At 47.2% G+C, this 22,184-nt stretch overlaps 1 protein-coding gene across 7 annotated transcripts in view; it reads right to left on the reverse strand.

The window, feature by feature from the left end:
- Window positions 1-22,184, reverse strand: part of LOC146801344 (CD276 antigen homolog) — a 213,826-nt gene that overhangs the window by 97,424 nt on the left and 94,218 nt on the right. For all 7 annotated transcript variants that reach the window (XM_085621002.1, XM_085621001.1, XM_085620999.1 and 4 more), the window contains one exon: window positions 16,116-16,457. In XM_085621002.1, the coding sequence (XP_085477128.1) occupies window positions 16,116-16,457 (342 nt within the window). The remainder of the gene's footprint in view (window positions 1-16,115; window positions 16,458-22,184) is intronic.

The following is a 22,184-nucleotide window of genomic DNA, read 5'->3' on the forward strand; positions in this document are numbered from 1 at the left end:
TGGGCTCCTCTCCTTCCACTACCTTTGCCTCCTGCTGGGCTGCTTATAGAGGATTTGCTTCCTAATCCACCTATGCCAGGGGGACGGCGACTCTTAGCAAGAAAAACACCCCAAATGTAGCAATGGGATCAATACAGGACACATTGGGTAGGCACAGCATTGCATGGGGTTGATTAGCATCGCAGTCTGCCACTTTGGTATGCTGCTATGGCCCGAACAGTGATGAGCCGGAGTTCTTCTCTACATTGTGGGGGAAAGTTACTGACATAGGCTCTACTCATGTCATCTGGGGAGGGGGGGTTGGGTCACTCTCCGGTTATGCTGCTATTGACCGCTCCCCCCCCCTAGGCCACCCCAGCACTGTATTTGTCTTAGCGACTCTTCCCAGCAGCTCTTCTGGACACCCCATTCCAGAAGGAGTTGGGACAGGAAATACAAGACTTCTTCAATGCAATGTGGACACTGTCGCTCAGATGGCAACGGTGTGGGATGCCTTCAATGTCTCCATAAGAGGGGAGTTCATGGCGAAGGGGGAGGGATTGTGCATGACATTCACACTACACTCAGAAGGCTGGAGGTAGATATTAGACAAATGGAAACGAAACTAGCTAGATCCCCCGATAGGGACATGCGGTTGAAGCTTAGGGATGCGATGACCAAATACCAGGACACAGCGGAGAGGGAATGCTTGTTCCAGGGTAAATATTTCCAGGCTCGCAGATATGGGGAGGGGGGAAGAGACCCGGGAAGGCACTCGCTCAACTTATTTGAAAACCTCGATTCTCTCATTAGGTCCTGGAGGTCATAGAGTCGGACGGGACTGTTCATAGAGATACGCCTGATATACTACAGGCTTTCTCCAGATTTTATTCAACTCTATACATCACATGAAGGACGCTGCCATTAGATTTAGAGTCCTATATAGAGTACATTGCATTGGGGTGGTTAGGGGATGCCCAATGGGAGTTCCTCTCTGCAGAGAGTCAGGAGGATGAGATCAGGTCAGCCATAATCCAACTTTGCTCTGGGTGCGCTCCTGGGTCGGATGGCCTTCCGGAAGATTTTCATGAGACATATATAGGTTCTTTAACCCCTATCCTGGAAGCCCTATTGTGAAAAGGTCCCGAGTCTGGCATTCTCCCACCATCGATGCGCGAGGTGTTAGTTATCTCCATGTTGAAACCTGGGAAGCCTAGAGATAAGTGTGAATTGCACAGGCCTCTATCATTGATAAACTGTGGTGTGAAAATATTGGCCAATATACTAGCTAATCACCTGAGTTTACTCATGGACTCCCTAATTCTTCCAGACCCGTCAGGTTTCAAACCCAGGCGTGCAACTTCAAATTATCGCCGTACCCTTTTCTCCCTACTGCAGGATATCAACCCTGATTTGGCAGGAGTCCTGCAACGGATGGGGTTTTCCCCCTTTTCTTTCATGGATAGAGCTATTGTATTGCCAGTCGCAGGCGAGAGTGCTGATTAACAGAGTTTGTTTTCCTCAATTCGCGGTCTCGTGTGACACAAGACAGGGATGCCCTGTCCCCACTTTTATTTGCATTGGCCATGGAGCCGCTGGCAGACAAACTTCGACAGCATCACCGAGAGTATGCGCTCGGCTATCCCACTAGGCATCTGCTGGTATCCCTCGATGCGGATTACATTACTTTGTATGTCAGGGACCCCCAGACCACCCTCAACCCCGTCCTAAGTGAATTTATTCATTTTGGAGGTTGTTCTGGGATAAGCATTAACTGGGAAAAGTCCCAGATATTCCCTCTCACGTCCGCCGTCCAGCGACACAAGATGCATTATGCTTTGGCATGATGCAATGAAGAAATTAAATACTTATGAATCACTATTGCCAGGGATAAAACAGAACTAATGCGCGTCAACTATGGCAAGACATTAGAAGGCCTGACTGATTCGATCTCGAGATGGATTTCTATGCCCCTCTCATTGGCGGGTTGGATCGCATTGATAAAGAAGGTTGTCCAGACCAAGCTACTGTATCTCTTCATTAACATTCACCATAATCCGGGTCACCATTATTTTAAAGCCTTGAAAACTCAACTAATACATTTGACATGGGGAGGAGCCTAGGTTGAAATGGGACATATTGACGCAACCCTTCTCGAAGGGGGTGGGGTGGTTCGAGGCCCCGGATATGGAGCTCTATTTTTTATGTGCTCAAGCACACTTTGCTGCATACTGGTTTCGACCTCCCTCATATATGCTGCAATTAGCCATTGAACTGGGATATATGGACCCAATCTCTATTTCAGCATTCTTTGGGACGCATGCCCGGAATAGAGGGATTGACCCCTCTACGGTCGGGTGTACCTCTGCAGCTTGGTGGGGAATAGCTAAACACCTGTGCACTCCTACAGTCTACGCCCCATCTACCTCCTACCCTACCTGAGCAAGGTCCTGGAAAAACATGTCAATAAACACCTCTCGGACCATATCGAATCAGCTTGTTACCTGGATCCATCTCAATCAGGTTTCCGCTCCTACTTCAGCACAGAAACTGCGCTGGTGGCCGTTCCAGATAACATCAGGCTTGCGCTAGATCAGGGCCAATCCACCCTCCTGGTGCTTTTAGACCTCTCCGCCACATTCGATACGGTTGACCACCAGACCTTGCTCAGAAGAATGAGGGAAGCAGGATTGGGGGGAAATGACACTGCAATGGATAACCAGCTTCCTCTCCGATCGCACTCAAACTATCAATCTGGGCCCATATCGGTCCATCACAGAAAAGTTGACCAAGGGTATGCCACAGGGCTCATGCTTGAGCCCAACTATGTTCAACATCTACGTGGCCCCCTTGGCCACGCTGCTGAGGAGCCACGGGTTTGTCCCAATATCCTACGCAGATGATACCCAACACACCTTCTCCTTCGATAAATCATCTCAGACAGCCCAAGCCTCCTTTTCCTCTGGCATGCTGGCCATCTCACAGTGGATGAGCAGTAACGTTCTGCAACTGAATGCCAGTAAAACGGAAATTATCCTCTTCGGAGAAGCTCCACTTCTATGGGCACCTAGTTGGTGGCCTAAAGAGTTGGGTACTGCTCCTGCCCCAAAAACCACAGCAAAAAACCTAGGGGTGCGTCTCGACTAGGCTCTAACAATGAAAGAACATGTTACCCACACGGTCGGTGAATGTTTCCATGTGCTGGGCCTTCTGAGAAGAGCGCTCCCCTATCTCCCGGACTCCTTTCGAAAGACTCTTGTACAAGCCCTGGTACTGAGCAAATTAGATTATTGCAATGCTCTACTGGTTGCAGCCAACGAGGCTGCCCTAAACCGCCTGCAAGTGGTGCAAAATACCGCAGCTCGCTTGGTTGCTAACGCACCCTACAGGTCAGCCTCACTCCCGCTGCTACAACAACTACATTGGCTTCCTGTATGGAAACGGGTGAAGTTTAAGCTCTGCTGCCTGACGCACAAGACACTGCGGGGTAACGGTCCCCCCTACTTGGCGGAGAGGTTCCACCAATATATCCCTGCAAGAGACCTGAGATCCCGGTCTAAATCCCTGCTCAAAATCTCCGCTCAAAATCCCCAGGATAAAAAAAACACGAACAGGAGGAAAAGCCTTCTTCTATCAGGCTCCCCTAATATGGAACCAGCTCCCCCTGCCCTTAAGACAATGCCTGGATTATTTGAAATTCAGAAAGGCCTTGAAATCCACTCTCTTCTTGGCATAACATACCACTACATCATCTTCTGCAACTCTGCAAGCGCCGAGATACCCCTCTGGGGGGGATTCATGCGCTATACAAGCCAATTAACATAACATAACATATTCACCTTTATTGAAACTCCCTTACCACTCGGACCTCCCGGTGACTCATGAAACCGCTTGTCGCAAGATGTTTCAGAAAACTGGGGTGCATACATGGGAAGATATGTATGAAAATGGTAAATTCCGTGACCGGGCCTTCTTTAGTGGAGCTAGGCCTACATCTATAGAGCTGTTCCTTTACATTAGGCTGAGACAGAATGTCAAGGCGATCACCCCCGACTTCCCTCATGAACCTCAAATGATGACTCCCTTACATAGGCTACTACAAAGTACCAACCCTACACACATAGTCACAATGCTTTATCATAATGTCCAAGCTGAGCAAGTGGAAATGCGGGGAAGATCGCACTCGCAGTGAGATGATGAACTGGGCATGACCCTTGGCGATAACCAATGGTATTACTGCTGCCGACAAACTAGAATGGTTTCGGCAAGAAGTCGATTGCCTATTATACACTCAAATACATCGACTGTATTATACCCCAGCTCGGCTACATAGATACCACCTGCGACCAAATGACAGCTGTGACCGTCGTAGAAGGGAGGGAGCAGATTTCCTACACTTAGCATGGAGTGTGAGTCGGAGGGACGCTATTGGCAGCAGATTTACCAGGCCCTGGAGCAGATGATTGGATTCTCACTGCCCCTACCCCTTTCCTTGCATTGTGGGATACACCGAGGAGGTGGAGGCATCTTTCTGGAAATATGTCTCACTTGGGCTATTATTGGCCAAGCGCAGGGTGGCTTGCAGGTGGGGGAGGGGGCGGCTGCCAAGTTTAAGGATACAAGGACTTATATTTTGGCAGGATCACTCACCTATGCACAGCTCTTACCATCGACCTCCAGGCCGAGAAATATAGGAGGCCCCTTGGAGGCCTTCTTACTGGACCATCCGCTTGAGTGAGAGATTAAGCGCTCCACTACCCATACTAGATAACATATGGGAGGAGAGGGAGGGAGCAGTCCGAATATCCCCCTTGATTTAGATGGAGATGCATGGTGCCTGTTCCTAAAGATATTGATTAACACCAATACTCGCTAAGCTGTCGAATTGGATGCGGTGGGATGAGTGAGGGACCAACCAAGAAGAGTTAAGTCATTTACCTTCTCCATTACTATTGTGGCAATGTAAAGTTAAATGTTTATGAAAGCCGGGCCGGAACAACAAGGTTATGGACAGATTTTTATATACAACAGAGAAATAATGCACATGAACCTGATATCCGCCATTGTTGATAAAGTTTGTATCATTCTTTGAGAAAATACTAATAAAGAAATACAGTTTAAAAAAAAAAAAAAGACAGTACTCCAGAAATGTTTTGGTACAGACCAAGGGCAGAACTAGACCCCAACTTCAAGCGGGAGCTAACATGTCGCCCAGTAGAGGCAGGGCTAACACTTCAAACAATGGTGTAGAACTATCCTTAGAGGCAATACTAGTAACTAGAGTGATTTAATGTGTGTTTTTTAAACATATTTGTCAAATCGAATACAATTACACTAAACTTTATAATACATTTGACAACGTTTATAGGCTACTGACAGAGGGCCTGAATTATTTTTGCAGAGAGGGAACTCGGTCACAGTGGCGAATGAGTTCCTTCTCTGCCAGTACAGTGGTCCCCCCATCCAATTTAAATGCGGGCGAATCATAAGTTTGGCTATGGTGGTGACTACTCCATCACAGTTGTAGTTAAACTTCTCCGATGGGGTAAAGGCAATCATAGAACTGGTTGTATGTAGGTCTGCCTCATTAGGATGGGCAGACATATAGATTTTTCTACTGTCCGTCACCGCCAGGCAAACCCCAGCCGTAAAGGGCAGTAAGAAACAAAATTCCACTTGCCATGGGAGATTACTTGCATGGCGAGGGGGGCATTTTCTCTTTTATTTTCAAAAAGAAAATCCAACTTCAGGATTTTGAATATAAAAAACTGTTTGGTGCAAAGCATTGACAGGAAGAGCTGTGATGGTGGTTCCTGGTAGTGCTTTAGAAAGGACTGCCAGCTTGGTGGTCATTTCAAAATCTGGGGATGGTACCTCTTTCAGGGTGTTGGAGTCATTTACTTAATCGGCCTGGCAGACAAACGGGTCAACAACCTTTCTTCCAATAACTTCTGTGAAATGACAGTGAGCTTGTGAAAGATTTTTAATTACATCTTTGGAACTAAGTTCCTGCCTGGTTGTTGCTCAAAGGTACATGTTTAGTCTGCCCATTGCGATGTTGCAACCTATGCTTGTTTGAGGCAGCTCACAGGTAGAGGTGTCAGAATAGTGAGCTGAGGAGGTAATGCCACTGATTTTAGTATCTGTGACTGGCAAGTCACAGGTTTGATTGGTAATGTTTCTTTTTAGGTCTCGCCTAGCGATGCAGCGCAAAGCGCAGCTCGCTCGGTGAGATCTATTGTTGACGACTTGCTTTCGATGAGGGACAGGGCATGTCCACGCGTACGGCAAGGCCTGGACAGGAGATGTGCACGCGTACGGCTCGCGGCGTTATTACAACCCCTGCTCGCACCATACGCATGCACATCTCACGGCGCCCGGACAGGCCATGTGCACGCTCACGGCGTCTCTTTCAGACAGCCGATGTGCACGCTCATGTCGTGTCCTTCAGCGTGCACCTTACAGACATGTCTAACCGGGGCTCAGCAAGTAGACAAAATTGCCCCCATGATGGAGCAGCCTGCTCTCCGGCGGGTCCGCCAAGAGAATGGGTGCCGGCAATGCACCCAGCCAAGCCCTCACTCACCGGCTGGTTCAGGACTCCGGCGTCTCTCCTCGGTCTGCAGGTTCCCTGTCCGTCTCCTCGGCACGCCGCGGGGCTCTCCTCACCACTCGGGAGCCCCGTCTTGCCTGTGGTGCGATGCAGTCTGCCTCGCTCTTCGCCAGGTCCCTCTGATGGTGCCGGGACTTCAGCATGGAGCCTCCAGGGTTCCAGACGTCCTCTCTGGCGGTTCCTTCCCGTTTCTTTGGCAGGCCCCGCCCACGTCCTAACGAAGGCTGCCATCTGCACCGGAGGCAGGGAGTGCGCCCCGCGATGTTGCCTCCGTTGTACAACTTGTTAGTTCTGGGCAGCATCCTAAGCGGGGACCGAAGACCAGCAAACAACATCCCCCTCCTCTTCCTCATCCTCCCCGGACCCCAAACCCAGCACCCCTCCCGTCACCCTGAGACTGTTACCAAGGGGACCGCCGACATCCGGAGAACAGCAACCAAGAGACAGACTAGCTTCTTCAAGACAGTACCACAGGCAGACATCACGGATACGGTAACCACGGAGACAGACATCCAGGGTACGATGACCAGGAGGCAGACAGACACCCCCCATATGGTATTCAAGGAGATAAGACAGTGTAAGAGACAGACTAGGGAGAGGACGCCAGGTGCTTGGGGACTGGCTCGGTGACACTCTTGCACTGAGCACCCACGGAACCAGAAGCGGCCATGGGGACCCCCGAGTCCTGCACCCCCTGCACTACACCCCTCCTCTTGCTCCTGCTCTTCGCCCTGCTCCACGGGTGGCTCTGCAACAAAGGTGGGTCCCGGGAGCGTGTAATGCGTGCACCTCGACGTGGGTGTGTCTGTGTGTGCAGCTATATATAACATGTGTCATGGGAGCGCTCAGTATATGATCCGTGCACGCTCAAGCATGCCCTATTATTTCAAATGCACATGTGTATTTAGATGCAGGCTTCATTCTGGAAAAGCAGCGGGACATCCCTCTCACTACAAGGGAGTTATTTGCTGCTCGCGAGCTTTGGAAGATTAGAAATGTGGCCACAATTGGTTTAAAGTGGGCAGAGTTGTAGACCTCCCAAAATGGCCTCGGAGCGCGGGGCTGTCACGTGACCTTTAGCATTGAGTCGCTATTGGTGTATCACGTGTGCATACATCTATCAACACATAAAAACGAGATAATAGTTACCTAACCACATGTACATATATATATATATATATATATATATATATATATATGCACACATCAATGTCAATGACTATATATATATTCACTGAAAAAAACATAGGTTTCAGGGGCGTTATAGTTAGCTGGACATTGCACTTGTACAAAATCTGTGAAATTCCCCTGTTATAGTTAGTTCAGCTAACTATAACTCGCTCGCCCGCAATGCACTGCTGATGACGTCACATATTACATCACTCATGACATCTCAAATGACATCACTGATGACATCATCCTTGTGATAGAGTTCTAACCATCGGGGAGACTTTCTACATACGGTTTGGGGCTGCTAAGTCCTCATTCATTCTTAGGAGTTTTTTTTTTTACATGCCTCCAGGGGGGGGAGGTGTCTCTTGGTTGGTCCCTCCCCAGTGATCTCAAATGAACCATTTTGAATGTTACTAACAACGTAGAAGGCAACAAGTACAAGAGAGCCCTACTGTGGTTTGAATTGGTGGTGGCCAAAGAGGATATTGCCAGAGAATGGACAAAAAGTAGAGACTCCATCGGTGGTAGAATGGAAGAAGGACCTGGATAGATGTATGACCCTGCAAAAAACAAAATATGTAGCTAGGGTTTCCCACATATTCATGGTAATGTCTGGAGTGATTGGGCTCAATACAGACTGATTCGACAGGAGTCGCGCTACACATAATCCCGGTCTTTGGACAAGGTGTACACCTTTGGGATTTGATGGGCTGGAGGGGCGTAAAGGAGGATGGGTGATAAACAGTTCTTATGGCCTGAATGTGATCTACGTTATGTTCTCTCTAGTTTGGATCTGCTACTTGGGAATGATACAGCCAGCCACGAGAAAGATATTGTAAAATACTGGCAGTTAGTTAAGTGGGTGAGTGGGGGAACACCACAAACACCTATTAATTATGTTCCTCCAGAGCTGTGGGCCTCGTATTACAAGGCCCAGTTCTCCGCCACCAATAACAATTTGGTATATTTCCCCACCCCCAATACCTACCTTATTATTTAACAATTCCGGGGTCGAGTCAGTCCTCTCTTTGATCCTGGTTGTGTACCGGCGGACCTGTTCGTCTATTACAAGGACAATTGGGTTATCTACATCACTTATCTTGCCAATGCCATAGCTAGTGGCGCGTGCATCCCTAACACCTGGTTTGGAGCAGTTATAATACCAATATATAAAAAGGGGGACAGCGCACCACCTGGCAACTATAGGCCCATCAGCCTTATAGATTCCATTAAAAAAATAGTTGCCAGGTTGGTATTGTGCAGAATCCAGTTGTGGATAGAGGAGTCTGAGATTCTATCACCACTGCAGGCAGGCTTCCGCCCCCATACCAGCACTATAGACCAGGTACTCAGGTTTGTGATGATCTACTGGCGGGTAGTTATTATAGGAGGGGGTACACTATACGCGGCTTTTATTGACCTCAAGTCCGCTTTTGATATGGTTCCTTGTAACAAAATGTGGAGAGTTTTCCTGTATGTGGGGATGCCATTGGAGTTACTAGCAATGATAGTCAAACTGCATGACTCCAACTACGCACAGGTTTGTTGGGGCACACATGGCGAAGTAACGGAAAGATTCCCTGTTTTAAAGGGTGTGCGCCAAGGATGAGTCCTTGCACCCACCCTGTTTTCCTTGTTTATTGACAGGGTCATCCAGTACTATTCTACATGCCCCACTGATGCCCCCACCTGGGCAGGTTTGAAGATACCCCTACTCATGTTCGCGGACGACACCTTGATCCTATCCAAGATCCAAACAGGGCTACAGGCTGCCCTGTCCCGGTTCGAGGAGTTTTGCGGCGACCAGGAGTTGGTGGTCAACCTATGATAAGACTAAGATCATGGTTCTTCACAAGTATAAAGCCATTAAGGGTAATGTGTACATGAACAATGTCCTTTCAGACCAAAGTGTTCACATATCTGGGGATAACCTTAAGTAGGAAATTAAATTGGAAGCCCCAGATTGATTTGCTAGCTTTAAAACATGCTCAGGTGGCTGGGGCTCTTATATAAATTTACTAAGCCAATAGCCCTTTCCCTGAAGATATATAACTCTAAAGTCGCCACTGCAATCCTATACGGCGCAGAACTCTGCGGCCATGAGGACATAACCCCCTGGGTATTGCCCAAAACAAATTCATTAGGGCATTAACGGGTTTGCCGCAATCCACTCCATTGTTGCCCTTATTTTGGACCTGGGTTGCTTTCGTATTGAGGATCTGGCTCGATTTAGTCCTATAGCTTTTTGGAGAAGGCTCTGGGTCACCCCTGAGCTTTCCCTCTACGCCAAAGCTCTCCTGGATTTTAGGGGGGTAGGCTGCCTAGGTAAGATTAAATGGCTTCAGTACATATTAAATACCTTGACTGAAATGGGGATGTATACTTTGTGGGAGAATCCTGAAGCTAACCTATTTCAGTCAAAAAAGGAGTTCAAGGTAGCTTATTGGGATATGGTTAAGCTGAAGCGTTTTTCCTCTTTTACAAGGTCCACTTTGTCCAGGAATATCTTGATGATCAAACATGAGCCTGGGTTTGAACCATATTGGGATTTTATTTTAAGAGCGTTTGATAGGAAGTTATATCATCAGTTTAGGGTAGGCTCCCTCCCGACCAAAGCTTTCACAAGCAGATGGTACCCGCCTACGACAGGAATGTGCCCTTTGTGTTCAGCTCAGACTGAATCAATAGCCCACCTCTTATTTGTATGCCCGGCCTACAAGTTACCCAGATCGAAATGGCTCAAGCCCACTTGTATTAGTCTGGGTACAAGATATGCTATGGAGGCGTTAAGGATCCTGCAGACATGTACCCAGGAATCCATTGTTGTTGCTATGGCAACATTTCTGAGCTGGGCCTGGGCCATTCGGGCTAACAAACTAAGGTAACTTTAACTTGCCTCAACCTTATTTTATACCATTTTCAAGGAATTTGTGGTAGGTTGATTTTGTCACTCTGCCGAATCTTGGTGTAGGGTCTAGTGACCTCTCCAAAGACCTGGGCAGCTCTATGTTAAAATCAATGTTATAGGTGTTTTGGCATTATAACACCGCTCTGTCTATAAACTATTGCTGGGTTGATATTTTTTATATTACATCATCTTAAATCTAAGGATTTTATAGTGTATTAGAGCATGATAGATTTGATGTATTAATATATAAATGTATGCACTTAATATTGTGGTCCCCTTGCAATAATGTCAGTTCCGGATTTGATCTGAGCTTTTTAACATATGTATTTTTAACTTGTTTTAACTTTTAATTGACTGTAATGTCTTTTATGATTTTTATAATTGAAATAAAGACTTAATGAACTGAACTGATAAATACATGTTGTTCTTACTGTACCTTATTAATGTTAAATGCCCTAAAAATGTGGGGGAAAAAAAAAACAACAATGGTTTCAATTCTATTCTGAAGCCCCCAACACAGTGTCAAATCCATTTAATCTCAAAATAAACCCCTTGGAAAGTCTAAAACTCCCTTTTTATTACATGTAAATCACCAATTAGGTAGGCCTCAGACAGCCCACAGGGCAGGGTGCATTCCAATTAAAAAGTTGGACATGTAATTTAACGTTTTACATGAAGTGGTAGGGAAAAACTCACAAATTATTTTTTTACTACTGTGAGGCCAACCTCCTCCATAGGATAACATTATTACATTTAGCAAGTGCTAACTTTGAGTGGGAGCAAGTAGGAAAGACTTGGTTGGAATCTGAGGAATTGTGCTTCAAAATACTCTGCAATTATAAAGTCGGATTTATGTCACAATTTTGAAAATGAAACATTTAGAAAGTTTGCATTTTCTTGTCTTAACCATTTGGTTCCTGCAGCCTGTTCTGGGGTCAACTGACTAGGTGTGAGTGAGTGGTGGTTGGCCTTTTCATATTCCTCACAGACAGTCACATAAAAGAGGGTCTGGATGTTGGCAGGAGGGGCCATCTTGGACTTGATAGGGGGCAGTGCTGTCACCTAACACACTTGTGCTTGAATGGCACTGGCTCAGCTCACACACAAAGGACTTCATATAACCCTATTGTGCTCTCAGAAAAACTGGGAGAAGGGCAGGAAAGCAGGACGTTCCAGACACATCTGTGAGGAGAAGCCTCCATAATGTTCTCTCACTTCAAAGGTGGAACCAGTTACTACAATGGGACCCTAATACCCACTCTCCATTACACTCCTTGACCTGTGGATGCAACAGAAGAAGGGCACCCTGTTGTGCTGCTTGAGGCCTTCCCTGCTATCTGAGAAGGGGGATTAGACCAGCATCCTTCATCCCTGGCTGATGTGACTCCAGGGGTCAACTGACTGACCTATCTGAGCTACAGGGACACAACAAGCTCCAGAGGTGTCCCTGCAACTGCCAGCCGACCGGCTGCCGGGACCTGCAACTGGAACTGCCTGAACCCTGCTGGAGTGAGTTCCAGATCCCCAAGTGGTGTACCCCACAGGTCCTCAGGACTGACACCAATACTCTCTCCATCCAGATCACGCTATGAACGCACAATAGCTGGCTGCCCATCAACCAAAGAGTGCTTTGGGGCTTAATCAGGGGCAAAAGGCTATGTGAGAGAGCAACCACACTACAATACACTCTTCTAAAATACAATCTATGTGTTACAGGTCAACTTGAGCTTAGTCGGATGTGCATTTGCTCTAATGAATGTGCGTTGGGAAAAGCAAATGTGCATTCATTGTAAGCAATGAACTTTGAAACCCACTAGGCGTGAGGAACCCATGAATGTACAAACTGCACCAACAAATTTAAATTTAGATCAGGGAATGTAAATTTACAGACTAAAATTTGCAGTTGTAAATGTGAGGCAAATAAACACATTCAGACTAAATGGAGCATAAAAGAAACCATGGATATTATGAAAAAAAGCATGCGCAGCTCAGTACCGTGCACTACATTACTCTACTTGGGCCCAGATTATAAATACCCCAGGGGACTGTACGATATTTATCACATCTGATAAAATCCAATCACAGGTTCTGAATTTATCTGGTATGATAAATGCCACCAATTAGGATTTACCCCCACCCCAAAAAAAAAATGGGGCATAACAGGTGGATTTTGTGCTTCCCACACCAATCCCTATACCCTGGCATTTACTGGACCTTTTGTCTTCACCGGTAAATTTTGGCAGGTTTGAAATGCTGAAATTTACTTGCGCAAACGTTTGAACATTTGCTGCTAGGCAATTCCGATATGTTCTTTATCAGGAGTTAATACACACATTGGAATTACCTCGGCCAATCGTAATCAGGGCTATAGTCACTGAAACTCACTTACTGTAAAGTTTTAAATCAAGAGTTATGGGTGCAATAGTGTAGACTACAACTCTTAAACAATATATCTCGCACATCTGTTGAACTGCACCAAATGCTGAATGACCCCCATTGCTCCACAACACACGGCAACCCTCTATGCATCTTTTCAGGAAGGTTTACAGTACTTTTGAGGAAAGAGCTATGATATCAGAAAACAACTTAACTGAGGATTTTCAGTACTTTGGGGAATTTATTTATAGGTCTTGTAGTACGCAACACAATGCAACTTTAACTTTTCATAAAATCTGGCTTTTTGATTAATCAAACATATAATTTATGTTCCGTAAAGTTATACAGAGCTACAAACGTTCCGTAGTGTTACCCATTGTATCAATACCAGAAGCATGAAAGTCTGAGGTGCCCGCACTCTAAATCCAACTCATGTTGTGGGGACTTTAAAGCCCTGCAGGGAGCACATAGGCCTAACTATATACAGAGGCATTTTTGTGTGTTTTCCAATGACATATAAATAGCGCTTTCTACCCTTTATGTACAGATACTATATTGCTTTTTCCACTTACGTAGTGGCGCTGAACATTGCGTGGAGTTTGACGCTAATAAGTATAGAAAATAGTGATTTTTTCATGTACCCTGCAGTTGTACTTTCATAAGCATTTTCCTTACCAGGCAAAATCCTTCAGCCATGTCACAGTCTTAATTGAGCTGTTTGGGGATTCATTGCTAGGGTTTTACTGCACTAGGCTTGTTGCAGGGTACTCCTGCTGTGTATTTGTTGCTAGGGTGGGCTTTAATAAAAGCAGCTTTTGTCTGTGCTGCCATCTTGGCACCTGGTAATCTTCCTCGATAGGGAAATGATTAGGCAGGACAGTGCAGGGAGCACCAGAGTTGATGACAAACAAAACAAAAGCAAAGGAAGACTGGCTTATTGCACTTCAACGTGCTTGATAGCCGAAAGGAACACGTTAAAGTGCCCGACCTGCAGGCCAGGCTGGCAGCCCAGCCCACAGAAACTGACGGGGAGGGGGGGGGGGTACAGACCAAGGGCCACCTGTGCTGTGCGCAAGATGAGAGCCAGGAACGTCTCTGGCCAGAGGTGGACTACAATGAAACAGCGGCAGCAATGTGGACTGGAGCACTGACCGCTGAGACCAGAAAAGGACACTTTGTCCTGGCTGCGGAAAAGCCAGCTTCTCGTCATCTGGCTCTCATAAGTTTCAGACAAGCTAAGTGTGCCCAACTAATTTATTCCTCTTGGCTCTGTCCACATGCCATCATTACAAGTATTGGGCCATCCTAAGAGTTCATCATTAGCCAGAAACAGGGTCGGACTGGGATCAAAATTAGGCCCGGGCACCAATTGAAAAAGTGGCCCACACTTGTGTATAATAACTTTTCATAAAATGTTGGTTAGTTAGTATTAGGGGAGTTATTTTCCTCTCTCAATGTTCTTTTCTTATCCCCTCTTTTTGTCGTTCCTCCCCACTCGGCAAGTACCACACTGCGCCTTTCGCTCATTCCATTATGTTACTTTCCCGTCATGTCTATTCTCCCTTACCTTTTGTCATTTCGTCCCTGGATAAAGGTTTTTCACAGTAATGTTGTCAAAAAACAATTGTTTTGAGTTGTCCAAAACGTTATATTTTTGCTTAATTTGGGTGTTAGCCTAATTTTTTTTATTGTCCATAATTGGCAATTTTGAAGATGACAACTTGGCAGCAGACACCCGAGGCTCATCTGTCTGCTGCTGGAAACAAATGTAGAGCCTCTTAAATGGCCACCACTTGCGATCTGTCTCCTTGCACAACTCCCTTTCACTCCACCCCCACTTAACATTAGTGCTAGTTGTGGTGCTCAAAAACAGCACCACCACTCCCTGAGGCCTCACTGTCACACTCAGTGACTCAGTATGGGAGAGACCCACCACATGCTGTGCCTGTTCAGTTTGGCCCATTGTCCTACTGCGCCACCCAGGGTCTGTACTTGGTCATACAGGGGTCTGACCTCTGCTCGAAGCCTTCAGCAGCCTTTCGGGTTGTGTACCACAGGACACTGCACTCCTCCTCACCCTCCTATCTAAACCAGAAACTGAAAATCTGAGGAGCAAAGAGGGACTCCAGCAATGTCCAATCCCTGCTCCTGGAACCCCCACCTTCAGTTGAGAATGACAGATGAGCCAGCCATTTTCTGGTAGTGCCACAAGAATCTGGAACACTCCGCCTCCCTCCCTCCACCTAACCACTGCCTAGTCACCTTCATAAAGGGCCTAAAGCTCCTCCTATTTGACAGACATCTTGGTTAATCACCCACGAACAGATTTAAGTACTCTCTCCACCAGGATCTGAACTACTTTCATTATGTGACCCCCCCAACATCTAAATCGACCCCTTAACTGTGCACAACCTCTGAGCAACTGCTCTAATCGTCTCATGTGGTAACTCCTGCAAGCATCTTCCGATGTAAACGTCTGAGTTTAATTCCTGTAACTCTAACTTGCTGTAATCCATCTATCCCACTACTGTTGTAAAGTGCTCTGATGCCTTTGGGCCATGTCCTCGTTATCTAAAATTGCAAAAATAAAATAAATGCCAGCAGCCAAGATGGGCCAGGAAAATGTTGGGAGTTTATTTGCAGCTGAAAACAAAATGGCCCACTAGCTGGCCTTTGCCGCAGGTCCCTCGGGCAATGATCAATTGCCCGCCCTGCCAATCCGACCCTGAATAGAAAAGAATCCATGCAACTCTTCATGTCTGATTAGTGTATGGTCTGGTACAGCAGCATTTCCCAGCTGTTGGGATCCCTAAACCTCCCCCAACTAAAAGAGAAACTCTAACACAGCTGAGCATGAGTGACAGATATCCCCGCAAGCCTCCTGCAGGGATTCTGCCTGGAAGATTAGCAGTGGAGAGCTTTCTACACAGTCATGAGCCTGGGTCATCGCAATGAGCAGACAGTTCACACTGACTTAGAAATATGTACTCAAAAGCAGAAAAAACACATCTTTTAAGGAGTTTTAAAGGTTAAACGTTTATATTTCATCTCCATCTGACAACTTACCGGAAACCTGGAGATTAAGAAGACTTTCCTCGGGGTGTCCTGTGCGTTTAAATGAGACCAAGCATTTGAAACAGGCTTGGTCGTCTAGACGAACATCTGACAGTTCCAGAGAGAAGGTGCCATCCTCAAAGGACAATTTGGTTCGGTTTTTGAATCTGGGGTTTTGCCACTCCAGCTCCTCTTTTTTGTTTAGGTTCAGAAAATGAACTAGCAGAGAATCCTTCTTACTAATTGGGATCTGCCAGTAGACCCGGTAATCCTGCACACTGTCTGGTTCAACGTTCTGGTTGGTACATGGCAAGGTGACATTGCTACCCAGGACAGCCACGATAGGTGTCGACCCTGTAAAGAAAGAATTCATAGCTTATTTCTTCAAAGAAAGACCTTGGAGCCACCTTATCAGGTCATCAGAACCCATAAGTCAGATCTGATCACTACTGCTAGCTAGAGTTACACGAAGAATCGCTTGCAGCACAAAGTAAGCAACACTGGGGGAATGATGGAAAAAGGGCTCAAACAAGACTGATAGCCAGACTTAAGCAAAACCTACAGCGTGAATTACAGTAATCAGAACTCAAAGCACACCATAAGTAATCCTCTCTGGGAAACATAAGCAGCATTTGTACAAAACCTGCACCGAGGCTTAATCGAGAAGCAAGAGAAAATCATGGTAGGACTAAGGCAACAGGTGCAGCAAGACTGAAGCAACACACACTACAAGAGTGAAATGACAGTCCTGGCAAGACTGAAGCAGCACACCCTACAAGAGTGAAGTGTGTGGCCGGGCAAGACTCAAGGAACACACCCTACAAGAGTGAAGTGGCAGTCCAGTCAAGAGTGAAGAGAGACACCCTACAAGAGTGGAGCAACAGTCTTGGCAAGACTTATGCAACACACCCTTCAAGAGTGAAGAACCAGTCCTTGCAAGACTGAAGCAACACACACTACAAGAGTGAAGTGACAGTCCTGGCAAGACTGAAGCAGCACACCCTACAAGAGTGAAGTGTCACTCCGGGCAAGACTCAAGCAACACACCCTACAAGAGTGAAGTGACAGACCTGGCAAGACTCAAGGAACACACCCTACAAGAGTGAAGTGGCTGTCCAGTCAAGTGTGAAGAGAGACACCCTACAAGAGTGGAGCGACAGTCTTGGCAAGACTTATGCAACACATCCTTCAAGAGTGAAGAACCAGTCCTTGCAAGACTGAAGCAACACACCCTGCAAGAGTGAAGCGATAGTCCTGGCAAGACTGAAGCAACACACACCCTACAAGAGTGAAGTGACCGTCCTGGCAAGACTGATGCAACACACCCTACAAGAGTGAAGTGACAGACCTGGCAAGACTGAAGCAACACACCCTGCAAGAGTGAAGTGACAGACCTGGCAAGACTGAAGCAACACACCCTGAAAGAGTGAAGCGACAGTCCTGGCAACACTGATGCAACACACACTGCAAGAGTGAAGCTCTCGCACAAGGTTTATTTTTCCAGGTCGAAATGGCAGTTTAAAACTGCACAAACAGGCTGCCATGGCCGGCCTGAGACATCGCTACTTAAGTGGGTTCAGGCTACTCAAGTGGGTGGCACAATTAGTATTGCAGACCCACTAGTGCAAAAAGAACAATTTGTGGACGGAATGCTGAAACAATGTCAAACATTCACCTACTGGTTAGGACGCTCAGCGGGCAGAGTCCGAGTTTGTGGTTAATGGGTGTTGGAACACTTGGGAGTCACTCTGATGATCATGGGTTCAAGTTGCAGGTCCAGTTCTCCTTCCTCCGGTACCATGGCTGCAAAGCAGGCCTTCTTGCAGACAGAGCAGCAGGGCAGCAGAACAGTCCTTCTTCTGAGTCTTCCACAGGTCCCGAAGTAATCTGAAGAGGTGGGCCTGAGGGTCCTATTTTTAAACACAGTGCCTCCTTTGAAGTGGAAGAAACTTCTGGAGTTTTCTTCCTACAGAGGTGTTTGGAATGTCCTGCCTCCATGTCCTGATCCCAGTTTGTCTGGGGGCACAATGGGCTAGTGTGAAACCCTTTGTGAGTGCGCTGAGCCAGTGCCTTAGAAGTGAGATAGGGAACAGCTGCACCCCCTCATTAAGCCAGGATGGCCCATCCTGCCAGACCCTCTAGTTTGACAGCATCTGGGAGGAATATACAAAGGTCACCAGCCAAATACACCTAGTCATGTGATCCAGGAAACAGGCTGCAGTCACCAAATGGTGGATACACGAAAATGCCAACTTTCTAAAAGTGGCATTTTGAGAATTGTGACTTACAATCCAACTTCACCATTAAATAGGGTTTTAAAATACAATTACTCTGAGACCAAACATGACTTACTTTCCTACTGGCTCCCAGTCAAATGTTGTAATGTATTAAATATAATAACCAAGCACAATGTTATCCTATTGGAGAGGTATGCCTTGCAGTAGTGAAAATCAAATGTAGGTTTTTTTTCGTTACCAAGACATGCAAAACTTAAAAGTACATGTCCAACTTTTAAAATACAACACACCCTGCCCTATGGGGTGTTTTGGGTTTAACCTAGGGGTGACATACATATATTAAAAAATAAATAAGGTTTCGGCCTCGCACAAGGTTTATTTTTCCAGGTCGAAATGGCAGTTTAAAATTGCACAAACAGGCTGCCATGGCCGGCCTGAGAGATCGCTACTTAAGTGGGTTCAGGCTACTCAAGTGGGTGGCACAATTTGTATTGCAGACCCACTAGTGCAAAAAGAACAATTTGTGCACGGAATGCTGAAACAATGTCAAACATTCACCTACTGGTTAGGACGCTCAGCGGGCAGTGTCCGGGTGTGTGGTTAATGGGTGTTGGAACACTTGGGAGCCACTCTGGTGATCATGGGTTCAAGTTGCAGGTCCAGTTCTCCTTCCTCCGGTCCCATGGCAGCAAAGCAGGCCTTCTTGCAGACAGAGCAGCAGGGCAGCAGAACAGTCCTTCTTCTGAGTCTTCCACAGGTCCCGAAGTAATCTGAAGAGATACTCTAAATATAACTTGACAGATGGTCGCAACAGACAACAGTCTCCTTCCACAAATGCATCTTCTGCACCAGGCCTAAATAATCCAAGGCATCCTCATCAGGGGTCCAAGTACGTCCAAGCACCCTGGGGATCCATTTCTTGAGTTGACTCTCCAGGATTTCCCTTCACATTAAGTGGCCTCATTACTTCTTCAGATACCATAATGTCCCAATTGTCACCAGCTAGCCTTAGGACATTCATGTTACCTGCCTATATCTCTCAAACGTTCAATTGGCGTTTGGACTGAAACATGGCTCAAGACCAGCCCTCACTGGATTTTGTGATGATATTGTGTACATGGATAATAAGCATGCTGATAACCCTTTTGTAGGAGAGTAGGGTCTGCTATCCTATGGTCACCCCAAATCTTTGCTTTTTGCTTCACTGGTTTTCGCCGTATTGAGGCTGTGGGTCTGCTAATCAGACCCCCAGCCTGCTATCCTCTCTGCTAAATTGACACTATGCACTTTAGGTGCATGACCCATTGGAACTGGATCACCCTGTGAGCCCCTGTACTAGTGTACCCTAGGTACCCAGGGCATTGGTGTATCTGAGGCCTACCAGGGGCTGAAGCATGTATTGTGCCACCCCTGGCCTGGCCTAGCAATTTGACACAACTGGCTGATCGCTCAGCTGGGGTAAGTTGGTGTATCCACCTCTTACTTAGGTGTAGTATGCCTATACCTAACCTTAAATGGGACACATGTTAACCTATAAGTCACTCCTATGGCAGGCATTAACAATCCTGAAGGCAGAGTGCTTGGTTTTATGTGAGATGGTGCTCTGGCATGAGCTGAGCCTGTCTGCAGTAGTCGGAACAACTTCCTTCTACCGTTTCCAGATATCGCCATACCATATACTCTTAAGTGCATTATGAACCTCGCGGTTAAATGCTATCTTTGGTTTGGCTTTATCTAAACATGTCGAGTAAGGTGTCATACGAATTGGAATACTAACCCCTCGCCAATTCTGGCGACGGGGTTAGCATTCCACCCTCCTAGAGGGACACGACATGTACAGAACCTGAAACCCGGGTAACATCAGACATAGCCTCAGCTCCACAAAATGGACGCTGCCACCACAGACACAAGTCTGCCCTCCAGCTGCTGGGAGTCCTTCCAGCTTGGGAGACGTGGACAAAGGGTTTCCTGCCAGGGGAGGTGCGAGCACCGCCCCAGACAGGATTTTGTGTATTGTTCAGGTAGGGCTTGAAAGGAAACAGACATGCCTGAGGCTCACAAGGAGCCTCGGCGCATATGCCAGTTCAATCCGGTCCTGGGGCACACCAGGCCCAGACCTGGGGCGAGCTGGACAAAGGATTGGGGGTGTAACCACCCCTCTTCCTGGTCCCACCCTTAGGGAGGGACCTATCAGGTAGTCCGGCCCCTAGAATCCGCTTAAAGGTAGGAGCTGTGTCCAAAGACTTTAGACATCCTGAAATCAACTTGCAACTAAGAAGAAGATGGGAACTTCGACGTTCTGCTGCACAGAAGACTGAAAAAAATCTCCCCTATGGTCAGGGAGTGACCATCTTGCTAACGCAAGCACCACCCAGCGAATCGACGTCTGCTTTGCCGCCACCTCCCGCCGGAGCCCGAGCCCAGAGACCGACAAGAACTGAACCTCCAGACCTCTCACCGCCCGATCCACAGTCCCTGCAAAGAAGGGACCCGTGGAGGCACCGAGACACGTGGAGCCAGCCACCTTGGAAGACACTCGACTGGCTGAAAGCGCGACAACAGAGGCTTCCTCCGAGTTGTGCTTTGGGTCCTGAGAAGCCCAACATCCGAGCGGCATCTGCATCAAAGGTGAGCCCTCCAGCATCTCCACGATCTGCGTGGGGCCCCTCTGCACTTCGCGACTCGAACCGCCTAACCGGTCACTGGTCCGTTAGCCAGTGGCCATCTTGGCGATCATCTTGAAGAACTACGATGCTGGTCTGGTTGCTCCAGACTGGCCCCTGCTGCCCTCCAAAGGAGCAGCCCCTCTGACCTTGCTGGTCCGAGCTAAAAGCTTTCTTCACTTCCTGTGACTCCTGCTTTTGCCAAGGCTTGTTTGCTTCTTCTGAGTCGCCGACACCGCCAACAGCGAGAGCCTGCGTGGGACAGCTCGTCGACCTTCAGGGACCACGTGGCTGCGGAGACAACCTTCACCTCTCCACCTGTTTGCACCCGACATCGCCTGGTACCTACCTGGTGCCACGCCGGTCACTGGCTAGTGACTGTGAACATTGTCCCCTCTGCTTTCAGGTCTTCTACGCTTCCGATCCATCCTTGGATCCACCGCATCTCTTCTGGACCGACCGCCTGCAGCATCTTTGTCGTCAGGCTCCATTGAACAGATAGACGAAACCCGACGCACTTCGAGCCCTATGCACCCGCTTCCTGTGGGTGAGGTAAAGCTGGCACTCCGGTGCACAAGTGTAGAGTAACATCTCTAATGTCTAGGTTTGAAGTCTTGAATTCTTAGTCCAACCAGAAGACCCTTCTAGCAGTAACTTTTGAACAATTACGCACCCATTGAAAACCCATGGGCGCCCGCGTGTAACTTTCTTTACTGCACACGCGACCCGTGGACCTCCTGGTCACTAACTAAAGTTAGCTCCTTGTAGGCCCAGCGATTCTAGAGGCCCTAGGCCTTCTCCCTTTCCTGTTCGTGGTACTTATACCACTATTTTAGTATATGGTTTGAGCGGCCACCAGGGCCTATCCATATAAAGTGCAACTTTCGTATATTGTGATACTTTCTTGTTTAACGATTTGTGCTCCTGTGCTCATAAAGAGTCTAGGGGATACTTTGAGTAATAAATACATATATATTTTGAATATATATCTGTTTGGTGACCTTTCATTGGTATAAAGGGGGGTTGCATAAGGTGAAACAGCTTGCTTAACATGCCTAAACGAGTTTAGCCTAAAAGACTGCTTAGCTTACTCTACCACTAGGGCAGCTGGTCCGAAAAGGCTGACTTACAACCACACCATAAGGGTTGCTTGGCATGGTACAAGGTGGTCACTTTAATTA

The sequence above is a fragment of the Triturus cristatus genome, chromosome 8 (genome assembly GCF_964204655.1).
Source record: "Triturus cristatus chromosome 8, aTriCri1.1, whole genome shotgun sequence".
NCBI classification, from domain to species: Eukaryota; Metazoa; Chordata; class Amphibia; order Caudata; family Salamandridae; genus Triturus; species Triturus cristatus.